This window comes from Eptatretus burgeri, chromosome 13, assembly GCF_056783735.1.
Source record: "Eptatretus burgeri isolate ZD-2024b chromosome 13, Ebu_testis_v1, whole genome shotgun sequence".
Classification (NCBI taxonomy): domain Eukaryota; kingdom Metazoa; phylum Chordata; class Myxini; order Myxiniformes; family Myxinidae; genus Eptatretus; species Eptatretus burgeri.
Window position 1 is genome coordinate 77,399,514 of NC_140973.1, and position 21,228 is coordinate 77,420,741.

A 21,228-nucleotide genomic window follows, 5' to 3' on the forward strand; every position below is an offset into this window, starting at 1 on the left:
CTCCATGGACGCCGACCAAGAAAGACTCCACTCCTTCATCCCAGGCACAGAAAGGCTCGTCTCGCCTTTACAAAAGCTCACCTGGACAAAGATCTAAGCTTTTGGTCCTCAGTACTGTGGTCGGATGAGACGAAAATGGAGCTTTTTGGGCACAGAGATGTTGCTTTCGTTTGGCGAAAGAAAAGTGAAGCATACAACCCTAAGAACACATTCCCGACAGTCAAGCATGGAGGCGGGAGCATAATGCTTCGGGGATGTTTCTCAGCCAGTGGGCCCGGCAATCTCGTCAAAGTGGATGGCATCATGAAAAAGGAGCAGTACATCAAGATCCTTGAGAAAAACATCAAACAGTCCGCAGAGAAACTTCACCTCGGGGAGTATTGGACGTATCAGCAGGACAACGATCCAAAAAACACCACCAAGTCAATCAAGAAATGGTTCCGGGATAATGATGTAGACGTTCTAGAGTGGCCAAGCCAAAGTCCGGACCTCAACCCAATCGAGAATCTGTGGAGGGAGCTCAAGATCGGAGTGATGGCAAGGAAGCCTTCCAACCTCAAAGACCTGGAGACCTTTGCGAAGGAGGAGTGGGCCAAAATCCCTGTAGAGACATGCAAAAACCTTGTGAGCAAGTATAAAAACCGTTTGGAAGCTGTAATCACAAACAGAGGCTTTTCCATTGATTACTGAATGTGACTTTGAACTGATCTAAGGGCCCTGTCACACCTTGACATTTTAGCCAGCGTATGGCAAGGTATCAAAATGTATGTAAAACGCTGGCATACGCTGAACTATTGATTTTTTTTCCCAGTTTTGGACGTATTCATAACGAGTTGGACGTATGCATAACGTATTAGTAACATACACAGAACGTTTCGATTACGTATAGATAACTTATATCAACGAATGCTGAGCGTGTTGTCGGCGTTCACAACCTATGCCCAACGATAGTCTAACTTATGCAGAGCGCGCGGCAGCGTATCGCCGACGATCACGTGGCGTAGCCTATTAATAGGCTGCGGCTCTACGATTAAAATCATAACCGCACTAGACATCAAAGTGTCAAGCCGCGGTCACACCTTGACGTTTTAGCCAGCGTATGCCAACGTATGAAAAATTTGCCGAATACGCTGGCACACATCGAATACGTTATGGGTAAGTTTTGTATACGTTAAGAGTACGCTGAAGCACGCTGGCATACGTCGTAGTACGCTGAGTACTACGTGCGGTTATGATTGAAGATCCTTAAATGTGACAACCTGGCTCCGATTGAGGGAATAGATGCCGGTATTTGTACTGGCACACCCCTGTTCGATTAAAGATTTCTAGTGCGGTTATGATTTAAATCGTTGAGCGGCAGCCTATTAATTATATTATATTATAACCGCACTAGAAATCGAAGTGTCAACATCACCGTCATACCAAAGAAATTATTTTTTTTTTAAAACCAGGGAGTCTGGAACACTGATGCTAACCATTACCTTGACGTGTTTCGGCTTATGAGTAACTTACAAGTAACGTGTGTCGACGTGTGTCAACGATCGCGTAACGTGTGTCAACGATCGCGTAACGTGCCTACAACTTATGGCCAGCGTATGCGGAACGTGTGAGTCATACGCTGCCATACTTCGAAAAATTTCAAGCAAGGAAAATTTGTCTAACAGCTCAGCGTACTACGACGTATGCCAGCATGCTCTTAACGTATACAAAACTTACCCATACGTATTCCACGTGTGCCAGCGTTTTAGACAAATTTTTCACATGTCGGCATACGGTGGTTAAATTGTTAAGGTGTGACAGGGCCTTAAGCAAGGGTATGAATTCTGGACATGACATTTTTTTGTAAATCCATCAATAAAATACCCCCGAAACAATGTATTTCTTGAAATGTCTCTTGCAGTGATTCTTTCAACTGTTTGTCACATTCTTATGTAACTGAAGCCAGAAGAAACTCATTCCTCAAATAACATGATTCAAAATACTCCAAATTTGGTAAGGGTATGAATAATTTTGGCCTGAACTGTATGTTCCCGAAATACAGCCAAAACGGTACACGATAGGGCAAAAATTTTAGGGCCACCGAACTCATTCGCCTGCGGTGTGCAGTTTCAAGTGTCGTTCAAATCAGGCAACGAAAAAAATATTAAAAAAATCAATTCCCGATTCAGTCACGGACTCTTCGGGAGTATTTGATCAATGCAAACAACTTCAACGGTATAGTTCGCTGGAGCTATGTTTTTTTTTTTTTTTTTTTTTTTTTTTCATCAACCGCTGTTACAACGGGAACCCAACGGGTTCACGGGTTGTCTAATATATTGTTGCGAATTCGCACCCGCCGGCGTGCGGACGGCCACGTAACTCGGATCGCGGCACGACGCGCACCGGACGGACAATTCAGTCGTGACCCTCCGGGAACTATCGCCCGGAGCCAGTCACGGGTGGGCCTTTCGACCTCACCACAATCGTGCCAATCGGCCACCAGCGTAGGATAGGGTTGTTCGCCAAACTCGACCTACCTAAGTACCCACGCGGATGGTAAACCGGGTGATCGTACCTCGCCGCAGGTCGATTCCAGACACGAGCCGCTTGGGCGGCCCATTCCGTACTATCGGGATAACCGAGCGGTGTTATCGTCGACCTTGATGGTTCAGATTATTTACTGGGCGTTTTGCACCCACTATGAACCCTTTACGTGAAGCAGGATGGATATTCAATTAGGAAAAGACGAAGCGAAACGGGAAAACAGTTCACACAATGCACATTTATTTCCCGGCACACGGAAAGCATGTATATACAGCCATACAGTCAAAATGCACATAAAGCAACCAAAACAATAAAAGCAACAACGACGCAGAGTTAATACCGACTACGCGCACACACGGCAACACTTATACAGCCTTACTTCGTAGACGGCGAAAACACACATTGACACAAAAGCAAAGGAAAGAAGCCACCCTCATAGACAAGGAGGCAGACAGGCCTGAAGGCCAAATGTGCGCGGGACCTCGAGGAGCGGCCAGGTCCGCGAGACCGAGGGGGCGGGGGGGTCCTACCCGCGTCTTCGTGACGCGTTGGCGGGCGAGCTGCAAATGTGGCCGCGCGGCTGTGCCCCGACTCCGTGCTCCTTGGCGGGTTTCATTGGCATGACGTTTGGAGTGGGGTGGGAACGGGGCCCCCTTTTGCACTATCTCAGCGTGGGGGAAAGGGGAAATTGTTGATGCCCTGGGGGAGGGGAATGGCCGGCTGGCTTGGGTCCCGCGACGAGACACCAACGCAAAGCAACGCGTCCCCAACAGCCACTTCTCGACGACCCTCTTCAGGCAACTCCAGAACTAAACTCTTCCTGCAACTCTTCTCTGTGACGCACTCTCCTCACCCGACCGACTCTCTCTCCCCCTCTCTCCCCCCCTCTCTCCCCCCTCTCTCCCCCTCTCTCTCCCCCTCTCTCTCCCCCTCTATCTCCCTCCCTCTTCCTCCCTCTCTCCTCAGTTCCGCACTCTCCTCACCCGACCAACCCGACTCGACTCACAATTCACCTTGCGCTCGCCTTTTTATAGGCGGGCAGGAGAAGCCAGTATGCAAATATTCGGATCAGAATGACCTCGGGGGCGGAGCCACGCTCGCCCATTGGTCGGAGGAAACGGGGGCGTGAACCTCCCCTGATCCTCGAATTTGCATGTATCGACTTCACACACACGCGCATGGAGGCGGGGCCAAGCTGCCCCGTGCTCGCTAATTGGACGGAGGAAAAGTGGGCGTGTAGCATTTTTGATCCGAATTTTCCCTCGGAAAGGCCGCTATTTGCGCTCGCGGCTCAGTGCGCTCAGCACCAAACGCCGAACGGGCCCGAGACAGCCCGACGTTCAGTGTTCACAGCTGGTGCGGGAATGGCCGTAGAAGAAGAAAGGTGAAGGTGGTGGAGGGTTTTAGGTGGTGGTTTGATGGTTATGGTGCCGTTTGGGAATGGCGGTGATGCGATGATGTGGGAGCGTAGATGGTGGCGGTGGCGTGGTTGTTGTGTGATGGAGGTTGAGACGTGGTTGGTTCAAAATAAAGATAGAACAGAAAAAATGGCTAACTCAAAGCGTCGCAGCCTGGATGAATCACATAAATTCCCTCTATACAACAGGTTTGGGCTAACTACACATGTACTTAGAGATATCTCACCTACGGGCCCTGAATGGTGGTTTGCGAATTTCCACAGCCGTAACACTACCCCCTCCCCTTTTTACAGACTCGTCCCGAGTCGTCAAATTTTCGTGTGCCATCATGTGTAGTTCTCCCCTCGTACGTTTTACCTACAGATCCCTGAGTGCGACATTCATGGTATTCGTGTCCCCAAAATAAATAACCTGATGGCTGAGTAACTAACTAAACAAACCCACTCACTCAGACGACTTAAATAAAATTGCCGACGCTAACAGATACATGCCGGGGCGCACTCATATTTACAGTACATCTTACTTACAAATTCTACACGAACCATGGCCCAGGATCTATGGACTCTGCAGGAAGCAAAACAAAAGTCAACCGGTGCACGGGCCGCCACTGCAGGCCCGTGTTGTAGCTGCCAACAGGACAGTTCTTGCAGCTTGCGACGACGATCCTGGCGCACATGGCAATGAACAAGGGGGGCAAAATGCAGCACAGAACAGGGGCAAAAAGAACCACGGGTCGTAGGCATGGCATGGCAAAGGTTGCAGGCAAACACAACCTGCAGAACAAGGCCGTTGCAGGCAAACACAGCCGGCAGATGATCCGACCGGCACAGGCCTTGCAGCAAACAGCTGCAGACGATCCCGCCGGTACAGGCCTCGCAGCAAAACACAGCCAGCCGATGAAGTTGGCCGGCACAGGCCTTGAAGTAACACAGCCAGCCGATGAAGTTGGCCAACCTTTGCCGTGCAGTGCAGGTTGGTGGAGGGAGTGCGGTGGTGCTGGCCACACAGAAGGCGGGCTCAGACCTGCCTACTGTCTCCCTCCCACCTATCGCCTTTGCCTGTCAACTGTCTATACCCACTCGCTTAATTTGTAAAAAAACCAATTTAGCCCCAACTTATTTTTTTGTTGTTATCTTGCCAAAACAAAGTTTTTGCAAGATATGTTCGTCAGCTTGAATGCATTTTTTTTTTTAATTTTTTTTTTTTGTCTGTGATCACGTATAAAAAATTCTGCAGAGCACAGTTATCATTGGAAATTTTTGTAACTTCGCATATCAGAGGCCTATAGAGGTCCCTTTCAGCGCACAAAATTTTGAAGGTCAAAGTCAAAGGTCAAGGTCACTGTCGCAAATCAGGGGAGTCGACGAAACCCTTATTTTTGAGTAATTTTGATCGGATCGTCTTCAAACTTCATGGGAATATAGTTCATGGTCTGGCGCTCAGCTGATTAATTTTTGGTGGCGATTGGCCTTGACCTTCATATGTTTTTTGTTTTTTTTTGTCTGCAATCACATATAAATCACTCTGCAGAGCACAGTTATCATTGGAAATTTTTGTAACTTCGCATATCAGGCCTATAGAGGTCCCTTTCAGCGCATAAAATTTTGAAGGTCAAGGTCAAAGGTCAAGGTCACTTTGTCGCAAATCAGGGGAGTCGACGAAACCTTTATTTTTTGAGTAATTTTAATCGAATAGTCTCCAAACTTTATGAGAATGTAGTATATGGTCTGGCGCTCAGCTGATTAGTTTTTGGTGGCAATTGGCCTTGACCTTCATGGTTAGCACCTGAGGTCAAACATATTTGACCCCAAGGTCAAATTTTCAAGTTTTAGGAACCATATCGTGTAGTACCTCAAATTGAACACCTCAATGAGTGCTCTCTAGATATGTCAAGCTTGAGACATTATGATGTCATTTGGTGACGTTATTAGGCAAACATATTTTTCATGGTAACTCTGTAGAACGATTCTCATCGGAATCTCTCGGAGGCAGATATTCCTCAAGGAGTCGCTCCTGGTGGATAGCAGCTCTGTTCACCTCAGTGTGACTTTAAAGAAGTCACACGTGGTCACCTTTTGGCAAGATACGGGTCACCCTGCGGGTGACATTGGTTTATTTTTATTTTTACTTCCACCACTATAAATCGTCCCCTAACCCCCTTTACTGTCCTTGTTCGGCTAACCTATCGTCCCCGAGCCTACTCCCAACCCCTATGTTCCCTTCCCGGAGGGGAATAAGGGAGAGCCAGCGTCCTGTGTCGAGGCCCAACGAAGCCTCAGGATGGACTCCCCAGACTTCAGCGATCTTTAACCCAAAGTGGGTCCAGCGGCCCACAACGAGAGCGAAGGGATGGATGGTGCGGAGGGGTACACTTCCTAATCTACCCTTACCATTAACTGTTAAACTAACCTGGGGCTTTCAACAAGCGCCTCTCGCTTGAACTATTGGTTCTAACAATCCAGATTCCCGTCGCCTGTGTTGGTGTCCTCACAATTTCGGGCCTCGCCCCCCAATTTTCTCTCCATGCCCTCACACGGTTTCATGGCTGGGACACGTGGCTCCCTTGGCAGGCACGACCCTCTCCCGATTCTCCCACGATGGCACCCCCGGGCACTACACTGCCTCCGAGCCTACCAGCTCCCTAAACACCAGGGAGTGCCCTCCATGGCGACTACCCTGAAATGCTCACGTGGCAGGCTGGCTTCCCGGGCCCCTTTCCGAGGGTCACCCATGCCCACAACACTGGCCACACGGCTTATGGCGCCCCGGGCCCCCGCACCATGCGGGCGCACCCGTGCCCACGACGCTATCCCGGCCCCCCATGGGCCCTTGGCCTACCGTGGCCGACTATCCCGGTGCCCGGGGTACCCACTCAGCGATACTCACCTTTCGCAGCCACGCTCCAAGCCCGTCAACAGGGCTCCTGCACCCCTCCAAACGGGTTTCGAGCCTACTTCCCCACCAACAACAAAACGACCTCCATTTTGTCAATTTGACTGACCCACTAACTCACTCTACACTGACCCCGGGGTCCCTTGGGCGGGAGTCACTCCTCCCCCCAATCACTCATCGCACTATGCATTCCACATTCGCTCCACTCACACAGACTCGCTGGCCTCACTCACTCAACATGACTCCACACAACTCACCAACTCTTCAACACGCGCACCGCTGAACTCTGCCATCCTTCTTACTAAATCCCCTAACTCACTCGTGCTCCCACGTCATCCCTTAAACTATAGTACGTTCCTTTTAACACTACGTAGCTAAGCTACGTCCCCTCTACACATCCACAGTCTGTCACTGTCTCCAAAATCCTGAAATAATTTCCCCTCCTGAATCTGGCTACAATCCCTCGACCTAATCCATTCCACGGGCCCCAAGAGGACTTACCCCTACCCCATGAAGCCGGTTGAGCGAAGCTAACCCTTCCCCCTCGCTAGTTCCATCCTGTGCCCAGGACCAGGGGATCTTCCACCCCTGCCCAGGTAATCCTGTTCACCCGAAAGCGAGGCTTGCTATTTTTTCTTTTTTTACATGCGCAGCACCAGCGCGGCAACTCACAACCTGCGCACCAGCGCAGCAATTCACAGCCGCGCACCTGTGGCGTGACGTCATGGCAGCTGTTCGCGTCCCTAGTCCTTCTTGGACGGTACCATCCGGCAGGGATTCACCCTCCTGCCGGATTCCAACCACATGCATGACGTCACCCGGCCATGACGCAGTCATGACGTCACCCGGCGCATAAAAAAAACAACAAGGCTCACGTTTCGAGGGGTTCCCCACGCGAACTCATGTGCTCTGCCCGTTGGAGCTTAACACAAGCTCGCGTGGAGAACCCATCCGGTCCAAATTTGTCTGTCGCGGGATCGGCAACATTCACCGTGCTCGTTTCCGGACCGGGCTTCACTCCCGCAAGCGAGCACGTGGCGGCCTCGTGCGTTGCACAGCACGGACCTCGCGCTCGCTGCCATGTTAACCCGGCGCGGTCCCCGAAACAGCTACGGCCGCTACTCGGCTTTTGTCCCTTTGTCGCCGTTGTCGTCGCCATTCCACCCACGCACACCTGCGTGTTACAATGCTCACACTCCATTCCATCACATTGACGCCGGGAGACACGGCTGCGTGCTCCCGCATGCCGACAGTCATCTCCCTTACATACCGCTCTCTTACACACACGGTCTCTCTCACATGGACCCTTTCACTCACATACGCGGTGACACTCACACGCGTGCCTCATCCACACACGGCGTGCTGGGAAGCACGCACTTCGGCACACTTGCCACCACACCACTCACACACGGGGGCGCACTCACACACCGGGACAATCACACTGGGGAATCGTGTCCCCACAAGGGGTTCCGGGGCCTCTATACCCCCCAAGCTCGGCGTGCACCCGTTCGCAGCACTCCTCCCCTCGACCCCGCAAAGCACGACCGAACCCACCTGGTTGTGAGTCGCCTCAAGGGGGCCTACTCCCTCCCCTCGTTCCTGGAGGAGGCTATCCAGCTGCTCGCACCGGGTCCCGACACGGTCCGCCAGCTCCCCCTCATTAAGCCTCACTACCTCTGTGTGTGTGTGTTCGTCTTTAGTTTCTTCCACCCCGTCTTCATCGTGTAGTTTCTCCTCTATCGTTCCCATCTCCCGCATCTCTGTTATTTCTTTCAATTCCTGCGTCTCCGTCAATCCCATCGCGTCGTCCATTTCCTCCGTTTCTTGACTCGCTTTTCGTCTCTGCCGTTTCCTCTTTTGTCTCTTTCGTCTCCATTATTAATTCTGCCGTTGTCTCTATTATCATTTCCTCTACGACTACCTCCTGCGTCTCTGGCAATACCTCTATTTCCTTCATCGTCTCTGTTTTACATGTTTCGGTCTCCCCATTAATTACGACGTCGCTCGTCATGACCTCGCCCGTCTTCATCGCGGGCCGGACAGCCGTTGCACTCCCCCCAGCTCGCCCGTCCCAGCACGTGGCTGCGCCATTTTCTCGCCCGCGGTCCGAGTTTCGCTCCTCGCCATTGCCATAATGCCTGCCTGCAGACATTGCCCCACGCTCTGCGTTTCACCCCGCATTGTCCGCATATCGCTCCTGAATGCTTGCATGTTCGCATCCATTGTATCACTCATCTGTTGTGTATTCGCTTTCATTTCTGCCAGCATGGCGAATAGCTGGGCCATGTCGAGTGCGCTCGGCTGAGCCGATTCGGCCAGGATCGGGGGGTTTTGGCGGAGAGGGGGAGGGGAGGTGTCATACACCGCGGCCGCTGCCGCGCCTATTTCGGGCTCTGGGTTCAGTTGGGGGAGTTCGTGTTCCTGCACAACCAACATTTCCTGCTCAGGGTTTTCATCCTGGACCATGGATTCTAAAAATTCTACATCCATATCTACCCCCAGCACCCGCTCGCCTTGAGACTCCATCAAATTTCTCGTAAGGGGTTAATTTAGATCGCTCGTAATTTGGAGGGAATCGGGGGTCACTCCTCTCACCCCTGAACCGATTCCCCATGAATTTAGCTTGGAGGCGGGAGAGTTTGTTTCCCGTTCTCTGACACCAGTGCTGCGAATTCGCGCCCGCCGGCGTGCGGACGGCCACGTAACTCGAATCGCGGCACGTCGCCCACCGGACGGACAATTCAGTTGTGACCCTCTGGGAACTATTGCCCGGAGCCAGTCACAGGTGGGCCTTTCGACCTCATTACAATCGTGCCAATCGGCCACCCGCGTAGGATAGGGTTGTTCGCCAAACTCGACTTACCTAAGTATCCACGCGGATGGTAAACCGGGCAATCATACCTCGCCGCAGGTCGACTCCGGACACGAGCCGCTTGGGCGGCCCGTTCCGTACTATCGGGATAACCGAGCAGTGTTATCATCAACCTCGATGGTTCAGATTATTTTCTGGGCGTCTTGCACCCACTACGAACCCTTTACGTGAAGCAGGATGGAGATTCAATTCGGAAAAGACGAAGCGAAACGGGAAAACAGTTCACACAATGCACATTTATTTCCCGGCACACGGAAAGCACGTATATACAGCCATACAGTCAAAATGCACATAAAGCAACCAAAACAATTAAAGCAACAACGACGCAGAGTTAATACTGACTACACGCGCACACGGCAACACTTATACAGCTTTACCTCGCAGACGGCGCCAACACACATTTACACAAAAGCAAAGGAAAGAAGCCACCCTCAGAGACAAAGAGGCAGACAGGCCTGAAGGCCAAATGTGCGCGGGACCAAGAGGAGCGGCCAGGTCCGCGAGACCGGGGGGCGGGGGGGACCTACCCGCGTCCTCGTGACGCGTTGGCGGGCAAGCCGCAAATGTGGCTGCGCGGCTGTGCCCCGACTCCGTGCTCCTTGGCGGGTTTCATTGGCACGACGTTTGGAGTGGGGTGGGAACGGGGCCCCCTTTTGCACTATCTCAGCGTGGGGGAAAGGGGAAATTGTTGATGCCCTGGGGGAGGGGAATGGCTGGCTGGCTTGGGTCCCACGACGAGACGAGCGATCCCCCACACCGTAACCTCGTCGCCGACCGCCGTCCTTCTCGCCTCGGACCCGAGCTCCCTTGCCTGCAGTTCCACCGCACGCACTCGCCTCGACTTCACCAACGCAACGCGTCCCCAACAGTCACTTCTCGACGACCCTCTTCAGGCAACTCCAGAACTCAACTCTTCCTGCAACTCTTCTCAGTGACGCACTCTCCTCACCCGACCGACTCGACTCTCTCTCTCCTCAGTTCCACACTCTCCTCACCCGACTTGACTGACAATTCGCCTTGCGCTCGCCTTTTTATAGGCGGGCAGGAGAAGCCAGTATGCAAATATTAGGATCAGAATGACCTCAGGGGCGGAGCCACGCTCACGCATTGGTCGGAGGTAACGGGGGCGTGAACCTCCCCTGATCCTAGAATTTGCATATATCAACTTCACACACACGTGCCTGGAGGCGGGGCCAAGCCACCCCACGCTCGCTAAATTGAACGGAGGAAAAGTGGGCGTGTAGCATTTTTGATCCGAATTTTCCCTCGGAAAGGCCGCTATTTGTGCTCGCGGCTCGGTGCGCTCGGCACCAAACGCCGAACGGGCCCGAGACAGCCCGACGTTCAGTGTTTACAGGTGGTGCGGGAATGGCCGTAGAAGGAAAGAGGTGAAGGTGGTGGAGGGTTTTCGGTGGTGGTTTGATGGTTATGGTGCCGTTTGGGAATGGCGGTGATGCGATGATGTGGGAGTGTAGATGGTGGCGGTGGCGTGGATGTTGTTGTGATGGCGGTTGAGACGTGGTTGGTTCAAAATAAAGATAGAACAGAAAAAATGGCTCACTCAAAGCGTCGCAGCCCGGATGAATCACATAAATTCCCTCTATACAACGGGTTTGGGCTAACTACACATGTACTTAGAGATATCTCACCTACGAGCCCTGAATGGTGGTTTGCGAATTTCCACAGCCGTAACACTATAATATAAATCATGCCACTGATTTTATTTACTCATGAACATATATTTTACACTTGTTATTTCTCTTTATTCCCTCCACCACCACCACCACCACCACCACCACCACCACTTTATTCACCCCCGTTTGTCTATGTACAGGATATCTCAAAAAGTTATGGATGGGTTTGGACGAAACTACTTGAGCAGGTTGGGTGTGTGACAAGGCCAAATTGATTACATTTTGGTGAAGAATCGGAATCGATTCTCAAATTTTAAGATTCGCCCTGAAGCCAAGTCGAGAGTCTCACGGATTTATTGAATGTGGTGGTGGTGCAGCACAGGCATGATGGGCCAAATGGCCACCTCCTGCATCAAAGTTCCTTGTTAAGATTTCTTGGCATTGTATCGATGTGGTCACAAACTTCACCACGACCACCAACAGACATTACCAGGTTTGCATTTGTGTGCAGCAGAATCGCGTCTTTACTTCAGGCAATGTGAAGACGGCACTTTGGTGTTTTCCGCGAAGTTCATAGAGGAGGGAACGGTGATGGGAAAAATCCAACAATGGACATGATTACCATATTTACTGACATAGACAGACTTTCTCCTGCCTGGAGGACATTTGATCATGACAACACGCATGCAAGCTTTTGTACCCAGCTGACCTCTACAAAAATCTCTACCTCCAAAAAAAAAAAAACTACCATGGGAGCAATTCACATAATCGTGGTCATGGTGCGTCAGCATTGCACCTCATCCAGATGAAATGGGTGAAGAAACTAATCAGCATATATCGGAATAGCAACTCAAATCCCAATAATCGCGGCATGCTTTACTGACAACGAAAATACGGAAACCTCCGTATGCGTTGTTGCAAAAATACGGAAGAGTTTCACCCATGAACACTGAAGAACACAAATCACCTTCTTATCACTTCCAAGAACCTCCAGTTTTGCAGTACTTGGACATGTTAAATAAGGTGGTAAATAAAGTGGTGTACAAGTGTTGTGCATAAGGGTACTTCAATAGCGCTAAACTTCTGGAATTTTTTTTTTAAGCGATCTTTGAAATCATCACTCTATATAAATTGAAGTGTATACAATACTTGAACACTGTGCAGGGTAACATGTTCCATGAACTCGAGTTTGTAAATGGAATAGAGTCCGATTCCGACATTGTTGATTCAACGAATTTAGCTTGATCGCCTGGGCCGGCTTGATAGCCAAGACGGTGATGTACACAAATGCCACTTGATCTTAGAACGAAGTTTCACAAGCAATCATCACCGACGACCAATGCCACCGCACAATCCCATCCACAAGCGGTCGAGTCAGTCGACTGGCAACCAAGACCGCATGCATGCACAGCATACTTACGTGCAGCCTTTATCTGCCTCTGCGTGGCTCCGTGACGGATGCTAGCAAGGCCGAGCACCGCGTAATGGTCTTGGTTCTACGGGCAAGCAGGTGCATTGTTACACAGGTCGATTTTTTTGCTGCGACTCATCAATTAGAATTATATTTTGGAAACCAAGGAAATATTTTAAACGGGGGTGCTAATATATATTTAGTTCGCAATTAGAAATGAATGGAATGTTTAGGGTTAAATTTCATCGTGGAGGGAAGTTCAATCACTTCTCAATCACGTTTCACCCAGCACCTGGGTTTTCGTATCCATTTTTCTACTTCACTTTTGAAAAGTCTTTGTGAACCAAAATGTACTTTACTGCTTCCCGTGTTGCCACTCAAATGAAGTGGAAGTGCACGTACGCCACAGTGAGACTGTATGTGCTGTTTGTATACCACGTGACACCGTTGCCCTCACTGACCAATTATGCAAGAGATTGGAAGTTGGTCTGCAGATTTGAGATGTTGCTAAACGTACATAATCCTGAGTGAAACTGAAAATCAGTTGAAACGTACACAAATTACAACAGGTGAAGAAGTTGTACCTTCCAGTCCTTGGGGTCAAGTGTTTTGAGCAGGGGAAAGTCCTCCAGTTGAACAACCTCATCGCCGGCCTCGTCCTCAGAGTCTGAGCCCGATTCTGGCTCGTAAACCAGGCTCGAGGTGCTGTGACTGCGTCTGCGAAGCAAAGCCTCAAACCACCGCCCCACCGGCTCAATGCAGCACACAACAGGTGCTGCTCAGCGCCAAAGACAAAACACAAGACTTACCAAAGCAGGGTGAGATTTCCAGTTGGACAAAAATAAAATGAAAGTTTATGTTTAGTCGTTGCAATGTTGAGAAAATGAGGCAGTCGACAATTCTCTCCGACAGAAAGGAAGAGAGATGACAAAATAAATAAGAAACAATATCGTCGACAAGCAAAGGATTCACTTTGTAGAAGAGTTCAGAAATTGCACAAAAAAGTATTTTCTTCAATGGAATGTATTTTCAGGCTGCAATACGATCCACGCGGCTAGTCCATCGTGCTGCTACCCTGCATCGCTATTTCCCAGTCTTGCACTCATGCGTCGAGCCCTCCAGGGGACAGACGGGACATGTACATATGGTAAACTCGCACAGCAAGTTTCTGAAGATCCATTTCGCTCATTATCAATCTAGGAGGCATTGCAGCAGCAGACATCGATGTTCTACATCTATAAATGGTACAGGTTACTGTATTTCATTTTCTTACAACTTGAGGAGCCTGATAAGACAGGTGAGGGACACATGTTTTTCTCTAAGTAATGGTTAGAGCGTCCGCTCTGAGTCTAGGAGGTTGGAGGTTCAAATCCTGGCCCAGTCATACCAAAGAGTTCAAAAAAAATAGTATGTTCTGCTTCCTTGCGTTACGCTCAGTGGTTAAAAAGATAGAGCATGGACAAATTGTACGTTGATAAGAATATTGCAGGCCTTGATGGGACTACTGGCCTCCTCCTATGTCGAAGTTCCTTGCAAGGGAACTCGCATTATTTATTACAAATATCCGAATTGTCAATACATATTCACAAAGCGTGCAATGCTTCCACAAAAGGTCTGCACCTGAAATGGGCGTCAACACTAGGGGAGAGTAGAGCAGGGGCAGTTACCCCCCCCCTTCCTCACAATCATAATAATAATAATAATAATAATAATAATAATAATAATAATCAGAACAGAGGTATCATTTCACCCTTCGCGCCTCCCCAAAAAAGAAAACAATCGGTAAAAAGAAACAAATAACGTTGAATAATGCACGATCTCCAGCATGAAAATCCTAATTGAGCAACCCTGGAGGAAAGCTATTTTAAGGAAAGACTTGTATGTGAAGGTTCAGTGAAGTTAATGCCATCTTTTTACAACTCTCTGCGAAGTACGACCGCAAGTTGCACGCTCTTGGCTAACTTCACTTCCACACACATGGTGGTGGCGGTGTGTGAAGTAGCCATGGTTCTAAATAAGGAAGAAAAAAAAATCTGTATTTTCTGAACAAAGGAAAATCTGCACAAACACTCGCTTAAAAGTACAACCAAAATCTATCCGGGAGGCAAGAACACCCCGACGATTTTATACGACTGACATTCACAACGAGGACACACCTGGTGGAAACTATCGTCTGGATCCAGAAAAGTAACCAGAAAAGATGCCATCAATAAATTAGAGCAGCACCTAACGGACAAGGCATCACCGATAATTCAGGCTGTGGAGCGAATTACAATTGCTCGCTGGAAAGGGGAACAAGTTTCAGAGGAGGACTTGAAAACCGACCCTGGCTTTTACGGTGATGCTCTTGATTCGCACACACTAAAGGCACAAGGGGTGGCATCAGAAAAGGTCCACGTTCAAAAAAAAAATGAGGCATCTGTGAGGGACGTCATTGACCACCTCGGCGATAGCAACTTGAAGAGAAGAACGGCACTTGGTGGAGCGCATACCTCCACAAGCTAAACAGTTTATGTTTTGCATCCCACTGATAGGCCAGATCTGCATCCATATGTTCATCAAAACCTAATCTGCTTGTTCTCGTCACCGACCCAGCTCATCCACCAAGCCGAGTGAAAATCCGTCCATAACTGTTTGAAATATCATGCTATATGTTGTTTTTGCCACCATCTTTCAACGTTATAAAATAATGAGTAATCACTTTTTGAAAAAAAAAATAAATTTACACCAAAACTTGTGCTCAGGGTGTGCCAACAATCTCCATGACATGGGTGTGCCGACATTCTCCATGACATGGGTGTGCCAACAATCTCCATGACATGGGTGTGCCAACAATCTCCATGACATGGGTGTGCCAACAATCTCCATGACATGGGTGTGCCAACAATCTCCATGACATGGGTGTGCCAACATTCTCCATGACATGGGTGTGCCAACATTCTCCATGACATGGGTGTGCCAACAATCTCCATGACATGGGTGTGCCAACAATCTCCATGACAGGGGTGTGCCAACAATCTCCATGACAGGGGTGTGCCAACAATCTCCATGACAGGGGTGTGCCAACAATCTCCATGACAGGGGTGTGCCAACAATCTCCATGACAGGGGTGTGCCAACAATCTCCATGACAGGGGTGTGCCAACAATCTCCATGACATGGGTGTGCCGCCAATCTCCATGACATGGGTGTGCCGCCAATCTCCATGACATGGGTGTGCCGCCAATCTCCATGACATGGGTGTGCCGCCAATCTCCATGACATGGGTGTGCCGCCAATCTCCATGACATGGGTGTGCCGACAATCTCCATGACATGGGTGTGCCGACAATCTCCATGACATGGGTGTGCCGACAATCTCCATGACATGGGTGTGCCGACAATCTCCATGACATGGGTGTGCCGACAATCTCCATGACATGGGTGTGCCGACAATCTCCATGACATGGGTGTGCCGACAATCTCCATGACATGGGTGTGCCGACAATCTCCATGACATGGGTGTGCCGACAATCTCCATGACAGGGGTGTGCCGACAATCTCCATGACAGGGGTGTGCCGACAATCTCCATGACAGGGGTGTGCCGACAATCTCCATGACAGGGGTGTGCCGACAATCTCCATGACAGGGGTGTGCCGACAATCTCCATGACAGGGGTGTGCCGACAATCTCCATGACAGGGGTGTGCCGACAATCTCCATGACAGGGGTGTGCCGACAATCTCCATGACAGGGGTGTGCCGACAATCTCCATGACAGGGGTGTGCCGACAATCTCCATGACAGGGGTGTGCCGACAATCTCCATGACAGGGGTGTGCCGACAATCTCCATGACAGGGGTGTGCCGACATTCTCCATGACAGGGGTGTGCCGACATTCTCCATGACAGGGGTGTGCCGACATTCTCCATGACAGGGGTGTGCCGACATTCTCCATGACAGGGGTGTGCCGACATTCTCCATGACAGGGGTGTGCCGACATTCTCCATGACAGGGGTGTGCCGACATTCTCCATGACAGGGGTGTGCCGACATTCTCCATGACAGGGGTGTGCCGACATTCTCCATGACAGGGGTGTGCCGACATTCTCCATGACAGGGGTGTGCCGACATTCTCCATGACAGGGGTGTGCCGACATTCTCCATGACAGGGGTGTGCCGACATTCTCCATGACAGGGGTGTGCCGACATTCTCCATGACAGGGGTGTGCCGACATTCTCCATGACAGGGGTGTGCCGACATTCTCCATGACAGGGGTGTGCCGACATTCTCCATGACAGGGGTGTGCCGACATTCTCCATGACAGGGGTGTGCCGACATTCTCCATGACAGGGGTGTGCCGACATTCTCCATGACAGGGGTGTGCCGACATTCTCCATGACAGGGGTGTGCCGACATTCTCCATGACAGGGGTGTGCCGACATTCTCCATGACAGGGGTGTGCCGACATTCTCCATGACAGGGGTGTGCCGACATTCTCCATGACAGGGGTGTGCCGACATTCTCCATGACAGGGGTGTGCCGACATTCTCCATGACAGGGGTGTGCCGACATTCTCCATGACAGGGGTGTGCCGACATTCTCCATGACAGGGGTGTGCCGACATTCTCCATGACAGGGGTGTGCCGACATTCTCCATGACAGGGGTGTGCCGACATTCTCCATGACAGGGGTGTGCCGACATTCTCCATGACAGGGGTGTGCCGACATTCTCCATGACAGGGGTGTGCCGACATTCTCCATGACAGGGGTGTGCCGACATTCTCCATGACAGGGGTGTGCCGACATTCTCCATGACAGGGGTGTGCCGACATTCTCCATGACAGGGGTGTGCCGACATTCTCCATGACAGGGGTGTGCCGACATTCTCCATGACAGGGGTGTGCCGACATTCTCCATGACAGGGGTGTGCCGACATTCTCCATGACAGGGGTGTGCCGACATTCTCCATGACAGGGGTGTGCCGACATTCTCCATGACAGGGGTGTGCCGACATTCTCCATGACAGGGGTGTGCCGACATTCTCCATGACAGGGGTGTGCCGACATTCACCATGACAGGGGTGTGCCGACAATGTCCATGACATGGGTGTGCCGACATTCTCCATGACATGGGTGTGCCGACATTCTCCATGACATGGGTGTGCCGACATTCTCCATGACATGGGTGTGCCGACATTCTCCATGACATGGGTGTGCCGACATTCTCCATGACATGGGAGTGCCGACAATCTCCATGACAGGGGTGTGCCAACAATCTCCATGACAGGGGTGTGCCGACAATCTCCATGACAGGGGTGTGCCGACAATCTCCATGACAGGGGTGTGCCGACAATCTCCATGACATGGGTGTGCCGACATTCTCCATGACATGGGTGTGCCGACATTCTCCATGACATGGGTGTGCCGACATTCTCCATGACAGGGGTGTGCCGACAATCTCCATGACAGGGGTGTGCCGACAATCTCCATGACAGGGGTGTGCCGACAATCTCCATGACAGGGGTGTGCCGACAATCTCCATGACATGGGTGTGCCGACATTCTCCATGACATGGGTGTGCCGACATTCTCCATGACATGGGTGTGCCGACAATCGCCATGACATGGGTGTGCCGACAATCGCCATGACATGGGTGTGCCGACAATCGCCATGACATGGGTGTGCCGACAATCTCCATGACATGGGTGTGCCGACAATCTCCATGACATGGGTGTGCCGACAATCTCCATGACATGGGTGTGCCGACAATCTCCATGACATGGGTGTGCCGACAATCTCCATGACATGGGTGTGCCGACAATCTCCATGACATGGGTGTGCCGACAATCTCCATGACATGGGTGTGCCGACAATCTCCATGACATGGGTGTGCCGACAATCTCCATGACATGGGTGTGCCGACAATCTCCATGACATGGGTGTGCCGACAATCTCCATGACATGGGTGTGCCGACAATCTCCATGACAGGGGTGTGCCGACAATCTCCATGACAGGGGTGTGCCGACAATCTCCATGACAGGGGTGTGCCGACAATCTCCATGACAGGGGTGTGCCGACAATCTCCATGACAGGGGTGTGCCGACAATCTCCATGACAGGGGTGTGCCGACAATCTCCATGACAGGGGTGTGCCGACAATCTCCATGACAGGGGTGTGCCGACAATCTCCATGACAGGGGTGTGCCGACAATCTCCATGACAGGGGTGTGCCGACAATCTCCATGACATGGGTGTGCCGACATTCTCCATGACATGGGTGTGCCGACATTCTCCATGACATGGGTGTGCCGACATTCTCCATGACATGGGTGTGCCGACATTCTCCATGACATGGGTGTGCCGACATTCTCCATGACATGGGTGTGCCGACATTCTCCATGACATGGGTGTGCCGACATTCTCCATGACAGGGGTGTGCCGACATTCTCCATGACAGGGGTGTGCCGACAATCTCCATGACAGGGGTGTGCCGACAATCTCCATGACAGGGGTGTGCCGACAATCTCCATGACAGGGGTGTGCCGACAATCTCCATGACAGGGGTGTGCCGACAATCTCCATGACAGGGGTGTGCCGACAATCTCCATGACAGGGGTGTGCCGACAATCTCCATGACAGGGGTGTGCCGACAATCTCCATGACAGGGGTGTGCCGACAATCTCCATGACAGGGGTGTGCCGACAATCTCCATGACAGGGGTGTGCCGACAATCTCCATGACAGGGGTGTGCCGACAATCTCCATGACATGGGTGTGCCGACAATCTCCATGACATGGGTGTGCCGACAATCTCCATGACATGGGTGTGCCGACAATCTCCATGACATGGGTGTGCCGACAATCTCCATGACATGGGTGTGCCGACAATCTCCATGACATGGGTGTGCCGACAATCTCCATGACATGGGTGTGCCGACAATCTCCATGACATGGGTGTGCCGACAATCTCCATGACATGGGTGTGCCGACAATCTCCATGACATGGGTGTGCCGACAATCTCCATGACATGGGTGTGCCGACAATCTCCATGACATGGATCTGCCGACAATCTCCATGACATGGATCTGCCGACAATCTCCATGACATGGATCTGCCGACAATCTCCATGACATGGGTCTGCCGACAATCTCCATGACATGGGTCTGCCGACAATCTCCATGACAGGGGTGTGCCGACAATCTCCATGACATGGATCTGCCGACAATCTCCATGACATGGATCTGCCGACAATCTCCATGACATGGATCTGCCGACAATCTCCATGACATGGGTGTGCCGACAATCTCCATGACAGGGGTGTGCCGACAATCTCCATGACAGGGGTGTGCCGACAATCTCCATGACAGGGGTGTGCCGACAATCTCCATGACAGGGGTGTGCCGACAATCTCCATGACAGGGGTGTGCCGACAATCTCCATGACAGGGGTGTGCCGACAATCTCCATGACAGGGGTGTGCCGACAATCTCCATGACAGGGGTGTGCCGACAATCTCCATGACAGGGGTGTGCCGACAATCTCCATGACAGGGGTGTGCCGACAATCTCCATGACAGGGGTGTGCCGACAATCTCCATGACAGGGGTGTGCCGACAATCTCCATGACAGGGGTGTGCCGACAATCTCCATGACATGGATCTGCCGACAATCTCCATGACATGGATCTGCCGACAATCTCCATGACATGGATCTGCCGACAATCTCCATGACATGGATCTGCCGACAATCTCCATGACATGGATCTGCCGACAATCTCCATGACATGGATCTGCCGACAATCTCCATGACAGGGGTGTGCCGACAATCTCCATGACAGGGGTGTGCCGACAATCTCCATGACAGGGGTGTGCCGACAATCTCCATGACAGGGGTGTGCCGACAATCTCCATGACAGGGGTGTGCCGACAATCTCCATGACAGGGGTGTGCCGACAATCTCCATGACAGGGGTGTGCCGACAATCTCCATGACAGGGGTGTGCCGACAATCTCCATGACAGGGGTGTGCCGACAATCTCCATGACAGGGGTGTGCCGACAATCTCCATGACAGGGGTGTGCCGACAATCTCCATGACAGGGGTGTGCCGACAATCTCCATGACAGGGGTGTGCCGACAATCTCCATGACAGGGGTGTGCCGACAATCTCCATGACAGGGGTGTGCCGACAATCTCCATGACACGGGTGTGCCGACAATCTCCATGACAGGGGTGTGCCGACAATCTCCATGACACGGATCTGCCGACAATCTCCATGACACGGATCTGCCGACAATCTCCATGACACGGATCTGCCGACAATCTCCATGACACGGATCTGCCGACAATCTCCATGACACGGATCTGCCGACAATCTCCATGACACGGATCTGCCGACAATCTCCATGACACGGGTCTGCCGACAATCTCCATGACACGGGTCTGCCGACAATCTCCATGACACGGGTCTGCCGACAATCTCCATGACACGGCTCTGCCGACAAT

At 51.4% G+C, this 21,228-nt stretch overlaps 1 protein-coding gene across 3 annotated transcripts in view; it reads right to left on the minus strand.

The window, feature by feature from the left end:
• DNAJC2 (DnaJ heat shock protein family (Hsp40) member C2) overlaps window positions 1-21,228 on the minus strand; it is a 66,916-nt gene that overhangs the window by 40,209 nt on the left and 5,479 nt on the right. For all 3 annotated transcript variants that reach the window (XR_015050924.1, XM_085853214.1, XM_085853215.1), the window contains exons 2-3: window positions 13,335-13,525; window positions 12,760-12,835 (exon numbers count right to left, since the gene is read on the minus strand). Coding sequence is in view for 2 of the 3 variants with exons in the window: in XM_085853214.1 (XP_085709340.1) it covers window positions 12,760-12,835; window positions 13,335-13,525 (267 nt within the window). In the remaining variant the exon portion in view is untranslated. The remainder of the gene's footprint in view (window positions 1-12,759; window positions 12,836-13,334; window positions 13,526-21,228) is intronic.